This window comes from Plasmodium relictum, assembly GCF_900005765.1.
Source record: "Plasmodium relictum strain SGS1 genome assembly, chromosome: 12".
Taxonomy (NCBI): Eukaryota; Apicomplexa; class Aconoidasida; order Haemosporida; family Plasmodiidae; genus Plasmodium; species Plasmodium relictum.
Genome location: NC_041690.1, coordinates 2,532,983 through 2,554,180, shown reverse-complemented (window position 1 = coordinate 2,554,180; position 21,198 = coordinate 2,532,983). Strand labels below are relative to the sequence as shown.

The 21,198-nt window shown below is 19.3% G+C and overlaps 4 protein-coding genes across 4 annotated transcripts; 1 reads left to right on the top strand and 3 right to left on the bottom strand.

Annotated features, from left to right (window-relative positions):
* Positions 1-1,099: 1,099 nt before the first annotated feature.
* On the bottom strand, positions 1,100-7,204 carry MyoC (myosin C, putative; the record flags this gene model as incomplete). The annotated part of the gene is made up of 4 exons (XM_028678497.1): positions 1,100-1,198; positions 1,262-6,558; positions 6,702-6,816; positions 7,145-7,204. 4 exons carry the CDS (start codon positions 7,202-7,204, stop codon positions 1,100-1,102), a joined length of 5,571 nt encoding a protein of 1,856 aa, XP_028534781.1.
* Positions 7,205-9,185: 1,981 nt separating this feature from the next.
* On the bottom strand, positions 9,186-10,316 carry PRELSG_1267600 (conserved Plasmodium protein, unknown function; the record flags this gene model as incomplete). The annotated part of the gene is made up of 2 exons (XM_028678496.1): positions 9,186-9,709; positions 10,049-10,316. The coding sequence occupies 2 exons, from the start codon at positions 10,314-10,316 to the stop codon at positions 9,186-9,188; spliced, it is 792 nt and encodes a 263-aa protein (XP_028534780.1).
* Positions 10,317-11,566: 1,250 nt separating this feature from the next.
* PRELSG_1267500 (chromatin assembly factor 1 subunit, putative) lies at positions 11,567-13,084 on the bottom strand (the record flags this gene model as incomplete). Its single annotated transcript, XM_028678495.1, has 1 exon — positions 11,567-13,084. The coding sequence occupies one exon, from the start codon at positions 13,082-13,084 to the stop codon at positions 11,567-11,569; it is 1,518 nt and encodes a 505-aa protein (XP_028534779.1).
* A 3,434-nt stretch (positions 13,085-16,518) lies between these two features.
* On the top strand, positions 16,519-19,386 carry PRELSG_1267400 (AMP deaminase, putative; the record flags this gene model as incomplete). Its single annotated transcript, XM_028678494.1, has 8 exons — positions 16,519-16,749; positions 16,861-17,110; positions 17,251-18,316; positions 18,457-18,635; positions 18,749-18,867; positions 18,952-19,013; positions 19,116-19,229; positions 19,317-19,386. The coding sequence occupies 8 exons, from the start codon at positions 16,519-16,521 to the stop codon at positions 19,384-19,386; spliced, it is 2,091 nt and encodes a 696-aa protein (XP_028534778.1).
* Between the last annotated feature and the right edge of the window lie 1,812 nt (positions 19,387-21,198).

Sequence of the window (21,198 nt, the reverse complement as noted above, 5' to 3'; positions counted from 1 at the left end):
AATTTATTTTTCAAATACTTTATTTTGCTAAAAATTAATCTGAATTCAAGAAATTTAAGCATTGATAAAATTAAAATTTTTTTTTTTTTAATTGTACGTATTTATAATTTAATAAATAACTTTCACGACTAACTTTAATTGTTAAACATTTTAGTGAGATTTCGTTATATTTTTTATGTTGTAGTAAAAATTAAAAGTATGAAAGAAAATGAAGTTTCTATAAAGTAGAAAAATAATATTTATAAAAAAAATATTATAAATTTTATAAATATAATATTTATATATATATATATAATTGAACTATTTTTTTTTATAATTAATGTAATAATTATTATATGTATTTCTTAAAATAAAAATTATTATAATTCATATATATTTGAAAAAAAAAAATTTATATGAAATTTTTACAAGAATACATTAAATTTATGTGTAAATAGAAAAAAAAAAAAAAATTCGGTACATATTATACAGAATATAATAAAATAAAAATTTAAGTTCTATTTATAGAAAAAGTCAAAAAAATACTAATATAAAAATCTGTAAAGAAAAAAAAAAAAAAGAGATTTATAAAAACTAAATGGTAACAAAAAAGAAGACAATAAAGTATATCACAAAATTGCACTACTTTTTTATATTTTATTTATTTTCATTGAAAATAAATTATTATAATATAGCATACCAATTTTGTTTTATTACATAAAGAAATATATGTCAATAATATAATAAAATGATTATACGTAAAAATTGCATCATATTTTGTATAAAAGATATAAAAATATAATATGGATTTTTTACAATTGAAAATTTATTTTTATTTTTCCGTGATTATATTAAAAAAAAGCGAAAGTTACAAAATATGAGTTGTATAATTAACCTTTCAAAAATGTTTAAAGTTATTTTTAATAAATGGGAATATTGTTTAAAATTTAGATGTGATTCTGTTATATGATATATTATTAAAAAAAAAAAAAATATATATATAGAATGAATAATGTTTTACTATTATATTTCTTCAATTAAAAAAAATAAGATAAAACAAAATGAAATAATGAAAAAAAAAAAATTAGTAAACAAAAAGACAAAAATATAAAAAATATTATTATACAAAGGATCTTCTCCAAAAGACAATATTTCCTTTAGAATCTCCAGAAATCATTAACGTATCAATGTCATTTACGACCACGGCCATAACAGGTGCCTAAAAAAATAAAATAAATAATTAGTTAAAATTTTTTTTTTTTTTTCTTTTCTTTTTTCTTACCTTATGATGTTTCAAAAAAATTAGCTTATAATTTGATTGAGGTAACAATGAACAAATATATATATTTCCATCCTCAGAACCAGACATTAACCAACCACCTCCATATTTCGAATAACAATTTCTAATAGGAAGTAATGCATGGTTTATTCTTATTCTATGTTTAACTGATAAAGTTGTTAATATTCCTTTATTTCCATATATACATTCTATTATTCCGATGTGATTATCACATGAATTGACAATTATACAAGGAGAAGCTTTAACAGAACGCCTTGGAACAAATTTTATACATGTTATAGGTGATAATGAAAAAAGAAAACGAAATTTAATTTCTACTCGTTCATTATAAATCACTTCTAATACATATATAGTTCCGTTTTTTGATCCAGCAAATATATTTAAGCATGTATCATCCATTTCTAAAGCCCTAATTTCACTTTCCACTTTGATTTTCTGATATACCTGGCCGCTATTTAAATTTACAATTCTTAATAAAGAAGTACAATTGGAACATAAAAATATATCTAAGTTTGTTGGAAATAATAAAACTGATAGTGTTGCTGATGAGTCAGAAAATACTTTTAATAGAAATCCTGTAGATACTTCCCATATTTTTATAGTTCTATCAATAGAAGAGGATATAATTTTATCCTCTGAAAAAGAAAAAACTATGCATGTTATAGCTTTTTTATGACCAGATAATTTTGATAATAATTTAGAAGATAAGGAATTATCGTCATTAGCTGAATCATTGTTTAATTGATCACTCATATTATCATTTTTTGGAAAATTATAATTATCATCATTTTGATAAAAATAATCGTTGTTCATTTCTAATTTGGTTCGAAAGCATTTATAAATATAAATGATTCCATCTTTGCAACCAACTGCTAATAATGTATAATTTTTATTTATTGAATCTTGGCCGATAACTAAATAAGTAATAGGAACATTACCTTTTAAAGTTATTTCATAAACGGGTTGCAGTCCCTTACCTAATTCTGTATTATATTTTTTATTATTATATACATAATTATTTAAAGGCAATGATTCTCTTAATAATTGCACATTCTGATTTTTCTTATTTTGAATTCCACAAAATGCTTTTAATGTATTTACAACTGAGTACATACTATTTTTATGCAGAGTTAAATCATCCTTTTTATTTTTTATATCATTATGCTTATCAATCGAGGAAAATGCATCACTTAATCTAACGGAATCATCAACTAAGGAATTACTTTTATTCATGCTATTATAAGTATCTTCCTTCAAATTTTTCTCTTTATTGAAGTTATCTAAAAAATAGTTTGAATGCAATGTTATTTCATTTGCATAGTCATTTACAATATCATATATGTCTAGTGTTTTCACATAATATGCATTACATGTTTTTGCTATTCTTAAAGCATAGGAAACGTCATTTGTATTTACGTTTAAATTAATTTTTTCGTTAAATATATTTTCCAATAAATATAATTTTGTTGTTTTTTTAACATTAATTAAGGATGCTTCTTGTAGCAAGTGCAAAGCAGGATTTATAGAATCTTTATTAGTTGAATCAAAAACAATAATTATACATATGGAATTCTTTATATAATTAAAAAGAGATTCTTCTACATTTCTATTAGATGAATAACCACAATCAACAATTTTTATTTTAATAGATTTATGATTTATTAAATAAGTATTATAGTTCATAGAATTTGATTCCTCGGATTGATTTTTTTTATTTTTTCGTAATAAATTTAAGTTGATTTCATCTCCTAATCTAACAAATAAATCTTCTAACAAACTTGTTTTTCCTACTTTTTTAGGACCACATATAAGTATATCTACTAAACTATCATTCCTTCTATATACATTTTTATTTTCTGAATGATTGTTATCTATTTTAGAATCTGAAAATGTATTATTATATAGGGAAGTATATGTTTTATTAAACTTATTTATATATGAATTATAATAAAATCTACCTGACATAGTATTATTTTTATCTTTAAAATGGGAAAGTAAATTTAGTAACTTATTGTAACGATCATTTAAAGAGGTATTTTGTTTTATATATTCTTTATTTTCTAATTCTAGCTTTTTTATTTTGTTTAATAACTTTAATTTTTCTTCTTTGCTTATCGAACTATTATTAGCCGATATAGTTTCTATAGAATTGTAATGTTCTTCTCTTGCTATGATTCCTTTTTCTGAAGTCTTACTTCTTTCATATTCATTTTTTGATACTGTTTTTGATGAATCATTAAGTTCTTTATTTGATAAAATGGATATTTTATCTAATAAATCTTTAATTATTTTTTCGTTACTTTTGTTTATTTTTTCTAGATTTTGTATTTTTTTCGTTAATTTATCAATTTTAGCGGAAGCTTTTAGTAATTTGTTTTCTATTTCTATTTTATCATTTCTTTCTTTTTTTAATTCTTTCATTAAAACTTGATTTTTTGATAATAGGGACCCTACTTCCTTTGCTTCTTCTTTGAGTCTTCTTAATTGTCTTCTTGCTAATGCACTTTTCCATTTTAACTGAATTTTTCTAGTAGCTACTTTTAAATTTTGATAAAATAATCTTTCTTTATAGGATTTCCATGATGCTTGTATTTTGCTAGCATAATAATTTTCTTTGTATTCTTTATAAAATTTTAAAGTGAGATATCTCCTTATATGTGATTGTATTAGAACAGCACATTTTCTTGTATGCAAATATTTTTTTCTAACAATATAGCCATATATTGAGAAACATATAAGTTCCTTAGCTTTTTCCATTTTCATTTTTTCATTCCTTACGCGAACTAATAAATACCTGAACCATTTTTGTAATATGACAATTTTGACTTTCATTAGATTATATAATTTTTTTTGTGCAAAACATTTATAATTTTTTTGAATAATAATGGCTTGTGCACATCGAAAATCACTTCTTAATGTTGATAAAATATTAAAAGCATCACTTTTAAAAAAACATAAATTTTTACCTACTGACCAAATTAATTCTGTTTCATTATTTTGTTTTTTATATATGTCATTATTTCTAATATTACTATTATCAATATCAATATGATTTATTTCTTTGCTTATTTGATCTTTGTTTTTTTCATTAGTTTGTTCTATTTTTGAATTATTTTTTTTAGTATATTTTCCATAAAAACTATTTTCTTCATCTTTTTTTTCCTTTAATGTTTTTAAATTGTTAACATATTCTTGCATAACTTGGCTGTGATACAATTTATTTAAGACAAAACTAGCTTTTTGAGGCCATGATTTATCATTATACTTTTCAAATTCTTTTTTATCTTCTTTATTTAAAAGAATTTTATAATCATTTACACAATCTGCATGAGATAAACGGACAGGATATCCTGCTCTACTAACTTTGATCGCTTGCAGAACTCCTCCATATTTTAATTGCTCATTGACTGATATTCGATCAAATACATCAGGCAAGTTTTGAGAATTTGGCTTAATACATCTAATGAAATGAGGCTCTGTTTCCCTAATTCTTTTCATTAATGAATTTAATTGTTCCCTAAATTCGCTTGATACAGTAATAAATTTTCTTCTATCTACATTTCTTCTTAAGTATTTTTCAAAAAGAGTGGCTACATAATGGTTTTTACTCTGCAATAAAATATTTTGAGCATCAGTAGATAACTGATCTTTGTTTTTTTCAAGAAATCCTGCAGAATTATACATGACCTCACCAGCAAAATGTATTATAATGAAGCTAGAAGAATCTGTTTTTACTACTTTAAATCTTTTATTATTAGTGTGCTTAGTAGTTATTTTGCTGCAAAATGTTTTGTCTTTACCTGAAGGTATGTGACATTCTTCATCTAACATAGAAAATATACCAAAAGGCTTCGATTCTAAAATATCTACGCAATCTTTGTTATCAGGGAAATCTAAAGGATTCCATTTAATTCCTTCTTCTATATATAATTTTTCTTCACATTTGAAAATAAAATTATTAAAAAATTGCTGTAAGCATTCATTAGTATAATTGATACATAACTGTTCAAAAGAATTTACAGGAAAAGATTCAAAACCAAATATATCAAGAACTCCACAAAATAAATTAATATCTTTTATGAATCCTATCGATTCATTAGTTCTTTCTACTACTTTTAAAAACAAGCATCCATATATAGCTCTAGCCAATGCATCTCGAATATCATTGGCTATATTTGAGTTAATTGGCTTTTTATAATGCTCATCATTTGCGATAATGGTTTTATAACATAACGAATCTCTTAATTTTTCTTCGTTTACGTCAAGAAAAAAAGCAGCTTTTTTTAAATCATCATCTGAAACTTCTAAGATTTTGGCTTCTTCTTTATTTTCATCATTATTAAATAAAATATTTCCTATATATAGAATTCCTTCTAACACTTTAAATATTTGATATTGTTCTTCTTCACTTATCCCAATTGTCTGCATAGCATAAATAGTAGACTCAAACTGTTCCAATTCATCAATTTCATTTAGTTCATAAACACTAGATTTTGTTAAATAACGAAAGTGGATATGACTTTTAAAGTTAGTGAGATTCAATTCCATTGGTTTTACATTATTCATATTTTTAAATTTAGTTGTTGAAGGAAAAAAATAAAAATTTTCTTTTTCTTTATTTTCTTTAGCAAACTGTGCTGCTTTGCACATTTGATAAAAAATGTGGTAATTTCTTTCTCCTTCTTGTTGATCACATACTCGAACTTTTTCCAACAAATAAGTTAGAATTTTTGCTCCACATAATTTTCCTTTTATATAATTTCTATTATCTAATGAAAATTGTAATTCTATATACTTACCAAAGCGACTAGAATTATCGTTCCTTAATGTTCTAGCGTTACCAAAAGCTTCTAATAAAGGATTACTTTCTAAAACCTGGCTTTCAATTAATGATCTTTTTTTAATATCTGAACCTGCGCAGGCTAAAAATTTCATTACATATTTAGTAGACTCTGTTTTCCCAGCACCAGATTCTCCACTTATTAAAATTGTTTGTGATTTATTATTATTGCACATTCCTAAATAAGCGCTATTAGAGGTAGCAAAAATATGAGGGCTTTTTGATTTTATTGGTTGCACATGTTTAGCTAGAATGTTATCACAATATAAATTTTTTATTGTTTTAAAAGGATTTACAGCAATCAATATTGGACCAGTAAAAGTATAAATTTCGTCGATATCAAATCTGAGATTTAAGCTATGTAAAATCGATGCTTCATGTAAATGAGTCAATTGAGTTAAATCAGACGGTGCTGATAGCCCACTTGAGTCAAATATATCTAGAATAAAAAAAATAAAATAAAATATACATGTATATATATGTACATACATACGTTAATATATAAATAGATATAAATATATTTTTATTTTTTTTTATATATTTATATTTTGTTTTATAGTTATGAAATAAAAATAAAAAAACCTAAATTCCTTAGATAAAATTCATCATTATCCTTTAATTTAATTATTTCATCATCTTCTGTTTTAACAACTATATTTGCATCCTCTTCTTTTATTATTTCAGCACTAGCCCATACCTAATTATTTAAAATCATTTATTTTATTTTTTTAAATATAAATAAGCATATAAACAATTTATATATTTATTATTTTATGATTATAAAAAGATATAGTTATATACATATATAATAGATTATGATTCTTTTTTTATAAAAATAAAAAAAAAAAAAAGGTGAAAAATTTTAATTTATCTATATTAATTATTTGTATTATATTATATGCTTCAATTATGTATATAGAAAAAGGAAAATTTATAGTTTAAATTATCCATTATATTATTAAAATGTTTTGCACATATATATATATTATAATACAATTATATTGTTTTAATTGCCATTTAATTACTTTATTTTTATCTTTAATAAATATTTTTGTCCCTATGACGCATTTATTTAAAGATTCCATTAGAATATATAAGGTTCTTAGGAAAATTTATGATTTATATTTTTTTTTTAATAATATGATTGGCTTTTTTTTTTCCTCAATGAGATAAAAAAAAAAAAAAAAATTCAAAATTTAAAAAATGCGGGTGCTGTTATAACAATATATATGAAAAAAAAAAAAAAGATTGATTGATTACACATTGACATTTTAATTCACGTATTATTATGAAATATGCATATTAAATACAACACATTAATTTTAATTTTTCATTCTTTTAATTAACATTTATTAGAGAATATTCTACAATAGTAATATAGAATGTAATAATTCCTTTTTAATTTATTTTTTTTTTTTTGTATAGCTGAAAAATAATTTGTGTGCAATTTTATTGAATTTTGTTTGATATTTCTGTTTTATTTTTTATCCTTTAACGCAAGGAAAAATAAAATACATATTGATCAAATGAAATAAAAAATTATTTTGTAAATATTATTTATATATAATATTTATACAAAAAAAAATAAAAATAAAATAAAATAAAATGATAGAGTAAAAAAAAAAAAATAAAAGGATAATTAAAATGAAACTATATCTATAATAAATTAATAAAAAAAAGACAGAAAAAAAAGAAATAAATGAAAAAAAAAAAAAAGTACAAAAAATTACTATACAATTTTTTTCTAATTGTTGTTTTAAAACAGAATGATAACAGAATATAGCTTATAATTTATTACAAAAATAAAATAAATATATATAAATTAAATAAATATATAAAATAAATATAAAAAAATAAATATATAAAAATAAATATATAAAAATAAATATATAAAAATAAATATATTGATTAAAAATAAATAAAAAAGTGTAACAAATAATTTCAATGATCTTTTCCAATAATTTACTACAAAAAATATATATATATATTTTTTTTCTTTCTATCCAAAATATTATTTAATTAATGTACTAAAAATTAATATATGATTAAAAAAAAAAAACAAAAAAAAAAAGAAAAACGTGAGCAAATTTAATTTATATTATTTTTGTCTGAGGGTTGAAGATAAAAATAAAACAGAAAGTGGATGATTAATAAAATAGGTAAAAAGAGTAGTCCAATAAAATATTAAATGTAACAATAATTAAAATATATTATACAATAATGAACTATAATTAAGTTTTCAAGTTTTAGTAAAAACTTTATTTCTTAGAATTATAACAATAATAATTTTTTTTTTTTTTTTATTACATACAAATGAAACAAAATTTTTGTTGAAATACTTTAATGCTTATAAATAAATTTTTTAGCATTAATATCGCTGTGTATTATTAAAAGAAAAATAATTTATACATTTTTATTTTATAATTATGTGTGAACACAAAAGTTTTATATTTCTGTGAAAAATAAAACCAAAAATATGAGTAAAGCGAAAAAAAAAAAAAAATTAAAAAGATAAAATATGTAAAAAAAAGAGAAATATAAAAAAAAAATGTTAAAAGAAAAATATATAAAAAAAAAAAAAAATATCAATTAAATTCAAACAACTGCTAAAATAATTATTACATTCTTATAGATTTGTGAATTTCTTTTTTTTTTTAATTCTTTTATTTACATAAAATTTACCGATATTTTTTTTTAAAATAATATCACAATGTATCAATTTCAGTGAATTTTTAAAAGAAAATAAAAGATGAAATAATGTTCAATTCTATTATTTTCTTTTCTCTTCTTTTTCAGATGTAAAAATTAAAAAATTGCAAGAATTTGTTATTTTTTTATTAAATTTAGAATTTTATTAGGAATTTATATATATTATAAGATATCTTATTTAAATGATTCCCTTCAATTTATGAAAATATTAATATAATATATAAATTTAGAAAGATATCTTTTTTTTTTTATATCATTTTAATATATATTATTAATACATTTTTTGTTTCATTAAAAATAATATATATATATATATATATATATATATATTTTAAATGTCTATTGTTTCATGAAACATCAGTTTAAGGAATTTAAAATATCATTTGTTTTTTTTATATTTTTTTTACATTGCTCTATTTCATTTTTAAGTTTTATTTTTTTATATTCTAATTGATGTAATGCCCTTGTATTTGCTTCCACTTCATCATTACTTGTATTGTCCTCACACATAATACTTTTAAATTCTTTTATCTTTTTATTTAATTCTACTCTTAATTCAGTTATATAATTTTTTAGAGAATCTATAATTTTATCTTCTTTGCTACTAGACCCATTCAAATCTAAATACCTTTTTTCTGCATTTTTAATTATTTCTTTTTTTTCTTCTTCTGTTAAAACTAATGGTGCACAACTTGGCGGTAAAACTTTACATTTCTGTTCAAGAAAAATGTCATTCAATTTTTTTTTTTCTTCATCTCTATTCACTCCTATATATGTAGGAAGCTCTTTTATGGATTCATAATTTTTTGTTTCTTTTAAAATTTTAGATAAAGGCTTTTTATGTGGGATTTTATCGATAGGATATTCTTTTTCTATTTTCTCTGGGAAAAAAAACAATTTTAATCGTAAAATAAGCGAAAAGGGATTGTTTTTTTTAATTGTTTTTATATTATTTTATTCTATTTTAAAAAAAAAATTAATTTAAACTACGTATATTGTATAATGGTTTAAATTCCTATTTATTACGGTTATGTAAATACTTAATTTCTAAATTTTACTTTAAATTATTTTAATCAATTTTTTTTTTCTATTAAGTATAAATTCTATTAATAATAACATAAGTTTGTACTAATTTAACTTATATTTAATTTAATAATAATATAATAGAATATTATATAAACATATTTTAAGAATAATTTCATAAAGAATTTTTTTATAACTTTTAAAGGAAGGATAATTAATTTGAGGCTTTCTAAATGATTTTATTATTTCTTCTTTTTCGTCTTCTTTTTTTTTTTTAATGTATTTTTTAGAAGTTATTAAATTAGGGTTAATTTTATTATTGTCCCCATATAAATAATAAAGTAATTTTCCTGCTTTACTATCTAAGCCAAAAGATTTCCAAAAGTTTTTATGAGTATCAGGTTTTTCATATTTTATATCCTCATAATCTTCTTTTAATTTTTCTTCATTTTCATTTGTAGTCATCTTAATAAATATAATAAATGGATATAAAATAAATAAATATATAGTAAATAAGGATATATTTATAGTATATATACTATTAAAAATGATAAAAAAAAAAAAAAGACAAAAAATTCTTAAATAATTTAATGATTTACAATATCTACTAAGTAAAATTTTGCAAAAGTTTTTCATATGGAGTGAACAAACATATTTTCTCGTTATATATTAAAAAAAAAAATATATAAAATAAAAAAAAAAAAAAATTAGTGATTAAAAAAAGTTAAAAATAAAATAAGATGCTTATTTTAGATTGGAAATTAGTGCATTAAATTATAAAAAATAAAGTACATTAAATTTAGTTTTCTATAAAGAATACTTTTAAAAATATAAGAAGTTTATTATTTTATTATAACATGTAAATTTTTCTGTTTATAATAATTAATTATATAAAAAATGTGTGAATACATATATCATTCATTATTTATTATTCTAATTATAAACTTTACAAAAAATATTATTTAAATTTTAATTTTGTATCAAAAAATATTAAAAATTAAAAAATTGTTTTATTTTTGCTAAAACAAAAAAAAAAAAAAAAAAGAAAAAAAAATATAGATGTTAAAAAAGAAAAATTATATAATTGGTTTATTAATATGTAACATAAAATATGATACTATGAATATTTTATTGTGTATTTTTTAATAAGAAATTAGGAAATTAAATATAAAAAAAAAAAGTAATAAATAAAATAAAATAAAAAAGATAAATATAAAATAAAAAAGTTAAAATATTAATAATAATAATTTTAAATCAATATATCGGTTAAGAATGAATGAAGAGAAAATAAATGTAGATGTCTAAATATATAATTAAAAAATTTAGCATGATTTACATCATTATTTTAAAAAATAAACAAATATGGTTTTCTTTTCTTTTCATAATACTGAAAAAATCTTTTTAAAATTAAATATTTTCCTAAATTTATTTTTTCATTACTAATTTATATCTTTTATTTTAATTTTTTGATATTTATATAATAAAAAGTAATAAGACATAAAACTTCGTTTGAATATATTCATTTTTATATTTTCATTAAAAAATATTATTCTAAAGTATTTTAGTCAAATATAATGGTTTTCCTTCCTGTATTAAAGTAAACTTTCTTTTATATTTATGTTATAATAAAATTTTTTTATTATTTATATTATATTTCTTATCTTTACTTTATTATATTTGCCCTTTATTTTTTTTATTTAATTTTAAATATTTCTTTATTGAAATATGAACTGTTCATTCATATGCCAAACTTGTAATGAATTATCAACTCCAACAGTAGCCACTAAAAATGTGTTACTATTTGCCCAAGCCAAATCATAAACACTCCCAATATGTCCTCCATGAACAAATAATAATTGTTTAGGTATTTTCTTGGAACTATTATAAATATCATCTTCTGATTTTTTAATTTGTTCATAGGTAGTTGAATTTCTGGATATGTCCCAAATGCAAGTAGTACCATCGTCTGAACAAGATCCAAAAATACCTGAAGACATCATGCAAAATTTAATTCTGTTAATACTTTGTGTGTGATAATTTAATTTAAGTAAAGATTCCTTATTATATCTCATATCCCAAATCGAAATTAGTCCATCACTATATCCACATGAGAAAATATATTCTGAAAAATTATCAAAAGAAAAAGTATTCATTGCTTCGTTATGATCTTTAAAATTTATTTCTGGTTTTGAAAAGAAGTTTTTTTTTCTTATATCATATAAACTCATGCAACCATCATCATCACACACGCCAAGAGCATTATTAAATTTGGGATGAAAAAAAATATCATTTAATGAAGTTTCTTTATTTTTGTTTGTCCATGTACATATAGGATTTAAAGTTGTGGTATTTTCATATGTTTTTATATTAAAGTCTGCTGGCTTTCCAGTTTTATTTAAGCCATATGTTCTTGGAACATCATTACATTTTGTGCCTTTGCTAATATCCCATAAGCATATACTACCGTCAACAGAGCAAGATGCTAATAGTAAGTCGCTAGGATTAACTTCTCCCAATTCATTATTATTTTTTTTTATATCATTTTCATTTTCTTCAATATAGGTATTTGGATTTCTATAATTGTCATATACTTTATTAATGTTCCAGCATAAGCCACTTCCTTCACTTTTATGTCCTTTTAATATCATTTGGGGATAGCATGTTGATACATCCGATGGAAAAGAAGGATGCTTTGTATAATCAAATAATAAAATATTTCCATTATTTGTTTGAGTAACAATAAAAAAAGGATTACTTGGTAAATGTGTAGCCCTTATAACTTCTCCTGGATGCAATAATTTTGCTTTAATTTCAAAGGATGGCAATGAGTAAGCTTTTTTTTTTTTTCTACTACTTATAAAACCAGTATAATTTTCGTATTGTAATACATCTTCTTTGATAGAATATAATGGAAATTTTATTTCGCCAATATAAACATACTCAAAATCTTGATTAGAAGTATGAGTTCCTAAAAGAATTTTATTAGTAAAATAGCTAGTTTTTGATTTAAAAGAATTATCGCTTCCTAGAAATTCAACAGTCAATGACGGCCAATTTAATTTATTTTTTAAAAGGGAGCTGTATAAAAATGGAGTATTTTTTCTCCATATTATATATCTTTCATTTAATAGGTCCACATTTGTATTTTCATTTGTTTCTTTTTCTATTGGGGTTTTTGATTCATAAGAATCTTTTAAATCAAAACTTTTGTTTTTTTCATTCTTTATATCCATCTTTTAAAAAATACCTCCTTTCATTTCATATAAACGTAAAACATTTATTTTATTTTTTATCACATATTTCAATTAATATTATATATATATATATATATATATATATATATATATATATATATATATACATATATATATGAAAAAAAAAAATTAAAAAAAATATAACTTTTAAATATTTATAACAAGAATATTACATATAAATAATATTAATATATATATATATATTAATATAAAAATATGTTTTCGAACTTTCCAAATTAAAATTACTGTGTAAATAAAGAAAATAAAAAAAAAATTATGAACTATTTTAATTTTTATGTATATATAATATTTAAAAAAAAAAATTTTTAAATAAAATTATAAATTATTTTTTAAATATTAATAAGATAAAATTATATATGAATTTTTTTTTTTTTTTTTTAATTGTTAGTTTACATTAAGAATACAGAAATTCTTTATGCATATTTAAATATATAAATATGCAAGAGTATAATAGAAATACATTTTTATATAAATCTTGGCATAATGTACGCTTTGACATATATAAATAATCAACAATTTGTATTATTTAATTTATTGATTTCTACATTAAGAAAATAGATATATGAAAGGCATTTCATTGTAAACAAAAATAAAGATATTTTAATATTAGTTTGACTTTTTTTTTATTTTTTTCTCTTACAAAAAAAATCTTGAAAAGTAGTAATTAAAAAGTTTTAAATATTCTAATATTACTTTGTGTCATATGGAAAACTGTTAGCTATTTCTTCAAAAAGCTTTTTTTCAATTTGTATATAAATAAAAAAAAAAAAAATGTTTTTTACATTAGACATGTAAAAATAATGCAATTATAAAAAATTATTTTTTCTAATAGATCTTATAAAATTATCTCCTTATTTCTTTAATAGAAAAACTAGAAAATGAAAATTCAAAATTTAGTCAATAGAATATAAAAAGTATATTTTTTATAATACTCTTTTTATTTATATATAAACAAATAGGATACTTTTGTTTTTATAAAAGTTTTTAGATCTATCAAATTAATTTATATTTAAATTCAAAATTAAAAAGATTCTTGTTAAAATTTTTTTTTCCTTAATATTACTTTTATATATATTATGATTTTAAAAAATATCATTTTTGTTATAATTTCATTGTTTTATGTGTATTTTTTTTTTTTTTATTAAAAATCAGGTTTTTAATTAATAAAAAGAAAAGAGTTTATATAAAAAATTAACTAAAAAAAAAATATTTATGAAATGCTTATTTACACATAATATTATAGCTTTTTGAAAAAGAATGTTAAAATTTATAAAATTACCAAATTTCTTTTAAACTTTTTTTTTTAAATTTATTAGTTTTGTTTTTCCATATAAATATAGTTGATGCTGTTCAAATATTTTTACAATCCTATTATTCTTAAAATAAGTATTTATCTTTTTTACTTTTTTTACATTAAAATTGCAATTACATTTTTACCTAAATAAAACTGTTAATAATGCAAAAGTATTAAATCAATCAAAACAATTAGAAAGGATAGTAATTCATAATTAAAAAAAAGATTTACAAAAGTGGAATAATAAATATATAAAATTAGTAAAAATAATATAAATGTAAATAAGCACAAACGAAAAAAAAAACATAATTAAAAAAGAATATGTTAATTTGTGTTTTTATTAATAATTTTGTAACTTTTTTTTTACTTAAAGAAATTGTATACACATGGGAAAATACAGAGAAAAAAACTTATATATAGTTATTCATGAGTGGGAATAAAATTTTTTATATGTACTATTAATTGTATCAGAAATAAAAAAGAAAATATGCACAAATTAAAAATTAATTTTCTAAATCACATATTTTCTATAAGTGCATACAATAAAAGAAAAAAAAATAGTAATATTTCTAAATAATTTAATATATTTTCATTTTTGTTCTGCTTTATTTCATATATATTAATAAAAAAATTATTGTAAAAAATAATTTAATTCTTAAAATTATATATTAATAAAAATTAATTGCACAAAAAAATATTAGCTTAATTTATAAGAGAGAGCTTTTATTAAAAAAAAAAGATAAATAAAAAAAAAAGTATATATTAGTAATTGAATAATATAATTTTCTAAAGAATTAAATTAATATATCATTAAAAAAGAAATATTTATAATTATTTTTTTTTATATGCACCATTGAAATTAGACTATTAATGTGCTATATAAATAAAAAAGGAAAAAATAATTTTTATTTAAAATAATTTAATAAGTACAAACAAATATTTATATTTTGCATTTGTCTATATTATTCATGTATAAATTGATGAATTTATTAAATTATCATAAAGAATAAGACATATTTAATAATATCATATTTTTATATATATTTGGAATTATATAGAACTAATCAGAAAAAAGAAAAAAAATTGAAGTGCGTGCAACATAGCTTCTTAAATTTTTGTAATTAAAATAAACATCACTATAGAAACCATATATCATGTAAAAATATTTGTAGATGTAAAATTAAGAATTTTTACACACATAAAAAATATATTTTATATTCATATTTTTTCTATCTAACAATTTATATATATTTGATTTATACATTTCAATTTTTATAAATTTGATTAAATACGTATTTTCTAATTTTAATGAATAACTATTTTATATTAATTTAATTTTTTCTTTTTTATCTTATTTCCTTAAAAAGTATATTTTAACCATTTTATTATTGTATTAAACCATTTTTAAAGAAAAACAATACACACACACAAAAAAAAAAAAAATACAGAATGATTAAATAAATGTTGAGCATGCATTTTTACATAAATGAATTTTTTTTGTGTGATCTTTTTACTTCATTTTGTTTTCATAAAGTAAAAGAAGATGCAAAAAACATAGGCAAAATAATTATGTACTTTTATAGCCTTAATGCTTTTTAATGTTTGTACACATTTTTTATTCAAAAAATTAATAAGATTATTTAAAATAATATATATATATATATATATATGTATTATACATAAAGTTATGGAAAAAGATCTTTAAAGAATAAAAATAATATAAAATAAGGAACTAAAATAGAAGGAATACAAAATATATATTTATATATTCATATATGTTACAAATAAATCCAAAAAAAAAAAAAATAATACGTTGGAGAAAAGAAAAGATTAAAACACAAAATATTGATATATATAGAATAATAATTGTTAATTAAAAAATAAAATATAATAAAAGCAAAATATATTTTTTAAATAAAGAAAAAAAGAAAAATTAAAATTTCTTATAAGCTGATGTAGAATGTTTTAATTTTAATGTAAAGGAAAAAAAATAGATTTTTAGCAATTTGTCGTTATATTTTTTTTTATGTTTCAAGTTATATTTTTATATTAAAGAAAAAAAAAATTATTATTATTATTTTTTTTGAATTATGTAATAATGAAAGAATCCAATAATGATAATGATTCAAATATATGTCTTCCAAATAAAAACAAAGGATGGAACTTTTTATATGAAACAGTAGTAAAAGTATCATCAAATGCATCAATGAAATATGAAAACACATTAATGAATAAGGATCTGCCAGATTTACAATCTTTTAACCGTTTTAGTTTTACTTTATCATCTACTGGTAATATACCTCGAGAAGAAGAAATAGAAGTTGCCCAGGTGCTTTTTTTATTAATATATTTATATTTCATTATAATAAATAATTTGAAAAAAGTGTTTTTTACAAATACATACATGTATATCTATATATATTTATTTATTTTGTTATAGAAATTATTGAAAATTTGTAATTTAAGAGATGAGTTTATAAAAAATTTTACTGATATTGATACATCAGTAGTTGAGGATGCAGCAATATCAGAGTGCTACAAAAAAAAACATCTTGATCAATTTGAATCTGCTGAACCTATTTATAATCCTTATAATGTTACTATTTTAAAAAAATGTAATGCTTTTATTAACTTTGTTGACGGTATTTTTTTTGTTTACTGGGATCTAGACACTGATCAAGGACCTAAAAGTAATATATGCCATATCTTCATACACATTTATGAGTATTTACAACATTTTCTTATTGTATATATTTGTATATACATTGTACATATATTATGTATATATATTTACATATATTATTATACAAGAATATTTTTTTTTTTTTAGGTAAAGAAGAATGCAACGAATCAAATAAATTACATGGACAGAAATCAATTAAATCAACATATGAATATTTATCATCTATTGAAATAATAATGTTAGTTGTTCAAGATCCTGCATGTAAAAGTTTTTGCTATCAGAGATTAAAATATTTAGAACAAAAATTTGATTTTCATATTATGTTTAATGGATCCTTAGAATTAGGAGAGGCAAAAAGTATAAAACATCGCGATTTTTATAATATAAGAAAAGTAGATACACATGTTCATCATTCTGCATGTATGCAGCAAAAAGCACTACTAAGATTTATAAGAGAAAAGTACAGAACAGAACCAAATACAGTAGTATATGTGGATGAAAAAGGAGAAAAAATGACTTTAAAACAAATATTTGATAAGGAATTAAAAAGTTCTGCTTACGAAGCTACAGTTGATAGTTTAGCAGTTAATGCATTAGGAAATTGTTTTCATAGATTTGATTTATTTAATCAAAAATATAATCCTTTTGGTCAAAAGTTATTAAGAGATATTTTTTTAAAAACTGACAATTATATAGAAGGGAGATATTTAGCAGAAATTACTAAAGAAGAAATAAAAAAACTAGAATATTCTAAATATCAACACGTAGAATGGCGTATATCTATATACGGAAAAAATAAAAATGAGTGGTTGAAATTAGCAAAATGGGTATTAGATAATAAACTAAGTAGTATAAGAGTACGGTGGGTAATTCAAGTACCAAGATTGTATCATATATATAAAAAAATGAAATTAATTAAAAATTTTGGTGATTTTTTGAGAAATGTTTTTGGACCGTGTTTTGAAGCAGTAAGAAATCCAGAAGAAAATAAAGAAATTTTTACTTTTTTACATCAAGTTGTTGCTTGGGATAGTGTTGATGATGAATCTGTTGTTTCAAAATATACATTGAAAGGGGGTGAATTGCCGACACCTGACAATTATACTAGCGATAATAATCCTCCTTATTCTTATTATGCATATTATATGTATGCAAATATAAGAACATTAAATGAATTTATGATTCTGAGAAATTTAAGACCATTGTCATTCAGGTTAAAAAAAGAAAAAAGTTAAATTGTAATAATGAAAACAGTTAATTATTTGAGGGTAGTAAGAACCATTTTTTTTTTATTATTATATTTAGATATATATTTCTTCATATTTGTGTACATTTTTTTTTTCATATTATTAGACCTCATTGTGGTGAAACTGGAAACATAGGGCACTTAGCTACAATGTTTTTACTAGCTGATAAAATAAATCACGGTATTAATTTAAGAAAATCTCCTGTTTTATTGTACTTATATTATCTAAAGCAGATTGGGTTAGCAATTTCTCCTTTATCAAATAATGCTTTATTTTTGCAAATAGGTAAAAAAAAAAATTTTTTTTTTTTTTTTTATATAAAATTATATTTTTCTTTATCCAGTTTTTCATCTTATATAAATTTTTAATGAAATATATATAATTTTTTTTTTTTATAGAAAAGAATCCTTTTAAAAACTTTTTTAAAATAGGTTTGAATGTGTCTTTATCAACAGATGATCCTTTGATGTTTCATTTTACTGATGAACCATTATTAGAAGAATATTCTATATGTGCAGTAATTATATATATGCATCTATTTATATAATCATTATTTTTTTTCTAATATAAATATATATTTCCTTCTTTTTTTTTTTTCAAGCATATATGGAAATTGAGCACGGTAGATTTAGGTGAAATTGCAAGAAATTCTGTTATTCAAAGGTTAAATATAATTTTTTATGTTTCTTCATATGTAAATTAATTAATATATATTAGAAAAAATTATTTAAAAAATAAATAAAATTGGATTTTTTTTTTTCTTAGTGGATTTGAACCAGCTTTTAAAAAACATTGGTTAGGAGTTGATTTAAATGAATCCTTAAATTTTTATAACAATCCTGAGAAAACTAATATAGCTAATACCAGAATGATTTATAGGTAATAATTACATATATTTATGTCTATATATCTATCTATATATTTATTTATATATAAACCTTTTTTTTTCTTTATTTTATATTTTAGGAAAAATACATTAGAAGAAGAGAATAAGAACATTGAGCGACTTGTTAATTTTAAAAACAAATCTTTATAAATAGAAAATATTCTTATTATACTCATAATTTTGACAAAATTTTTTTTGTTTTTGTTTTTTTTTTAAATTAATGAAAATACCCTTAAAATATCAATTTATATTTTTATTTATTATGAAAATTTATGACTAATTTTTCTCTTAATATAAGCAAAATTGCTAATATATATTTATTATTTAAAATTACAAATGATATTTAAAATAATAATTTTTTGTAAACCCTAATTTATAAGGTTTTCTTCATTTTGTTTATTCTATAAGTAGACATTTAATTTTTTTTTTTTTTTTTTAAGAACTGATATATTTTTTCTGATAAATGCTCATTGTTTTATTTATAATTTTTTACATTTTTAAGCATTATAAACCTCTTTTTTCTTCTAATTCATTGTAGGTTTTTTTTTTTTTTCTTTAATATATTATTAAATTCGATAAATAAAATAAACATAAATATATTCAAATTTTTTTTAATAGATATATGTAATTTTAAAGTAATGATAAATTACAAAGGAAAATTTTTTGTTTTTGTTAAAATATTAACTAATTTGTTAATGATATAAGTGAGAGAAAAATACAAAGTATATATATTTTTCATAATAATTGAAAAAAAAAAAAAAAAACATTTCAATAATATAATTTTTTAATTGTAGCAATTTAAAAATAAAAAAAGAATAAAATCTCTTTTTTAATATGACATTACTGAAAAATGTATTAATATATTTAATTACAGAGTAATATATTTCAAATTTTTTATTTGTTTTTGTAACTTTCATAAAATTAAAATAATTTAGAGTGGATTTAAATAAAAATATAATATAAATTAAATAATTTATATACCTAAAAAATTATGTAGAAAAATTCTATTAAAAAAATATATATGTCTATCTCTATAGATAACGTTTAGACTTCCTTATACAGCTTTAAAAAAAGAAAAAATTTATAAGTAACACAATTATTGAATAAAAAATAGGATAAAGAAATATGATTAATAAAAATTAATAATATTCTGAATATCAACAGTAAATGTATTTTTTCTTAAATTATAAATGCATATTTAAGAAGTTTTTTAATATAATATATAAAAAATAATAAAATTATTTATAACCTATTTATTTTATATAAAGTTTAATATATTTATTTATAAAATTTTGTAATTTCTATTTTACAATATAAATTTATATATATATATATATATATATATATATATATATATATATATGCATATATGTATAAATCTGTTGCATGCAATTTTTATAGAAATAATCTCTATGAAATAAAAAAAACACTTTAGGAATAGAAGTGTATTAATTTGAAGTAATTTAAAATATAAAGAGTTCTAAAAATATTTTAATTTAAAATTCTTAGTGAAGCTTTTCACTTAAAAAACATTTTACCTATTTTTGTTATATGAAGCATGCATTTCAATATGCATGCATTAAATCACTGAATTTATTTAAAAAAAATTTATTTGAAAGTAGTAAACTACATCTAGCATTTGTTTATAAAATGAATTTTTTTTGATAAACTTTTTTTAGAAATATGAAAAAAAAAAAAGAAAAACTAAAAAGAAAAAGATTGTAGTAAAAATACAAATTTGAAAAAGTGGAATAGTATATACATTTTTCTCTTTTAAAATATACTATTATATATATTTTTCTTTATCGATCATAATTATCATAAAATGTTTTTATTTCACATAAAACTATACTTGCTATTAATAATATATATTTTTTCTTCGTCACTCTTTTATCTAGATATAAATATATTTAATTATGTACATCCTTGTATTTATATTTATAATATATATGCATAATTTAT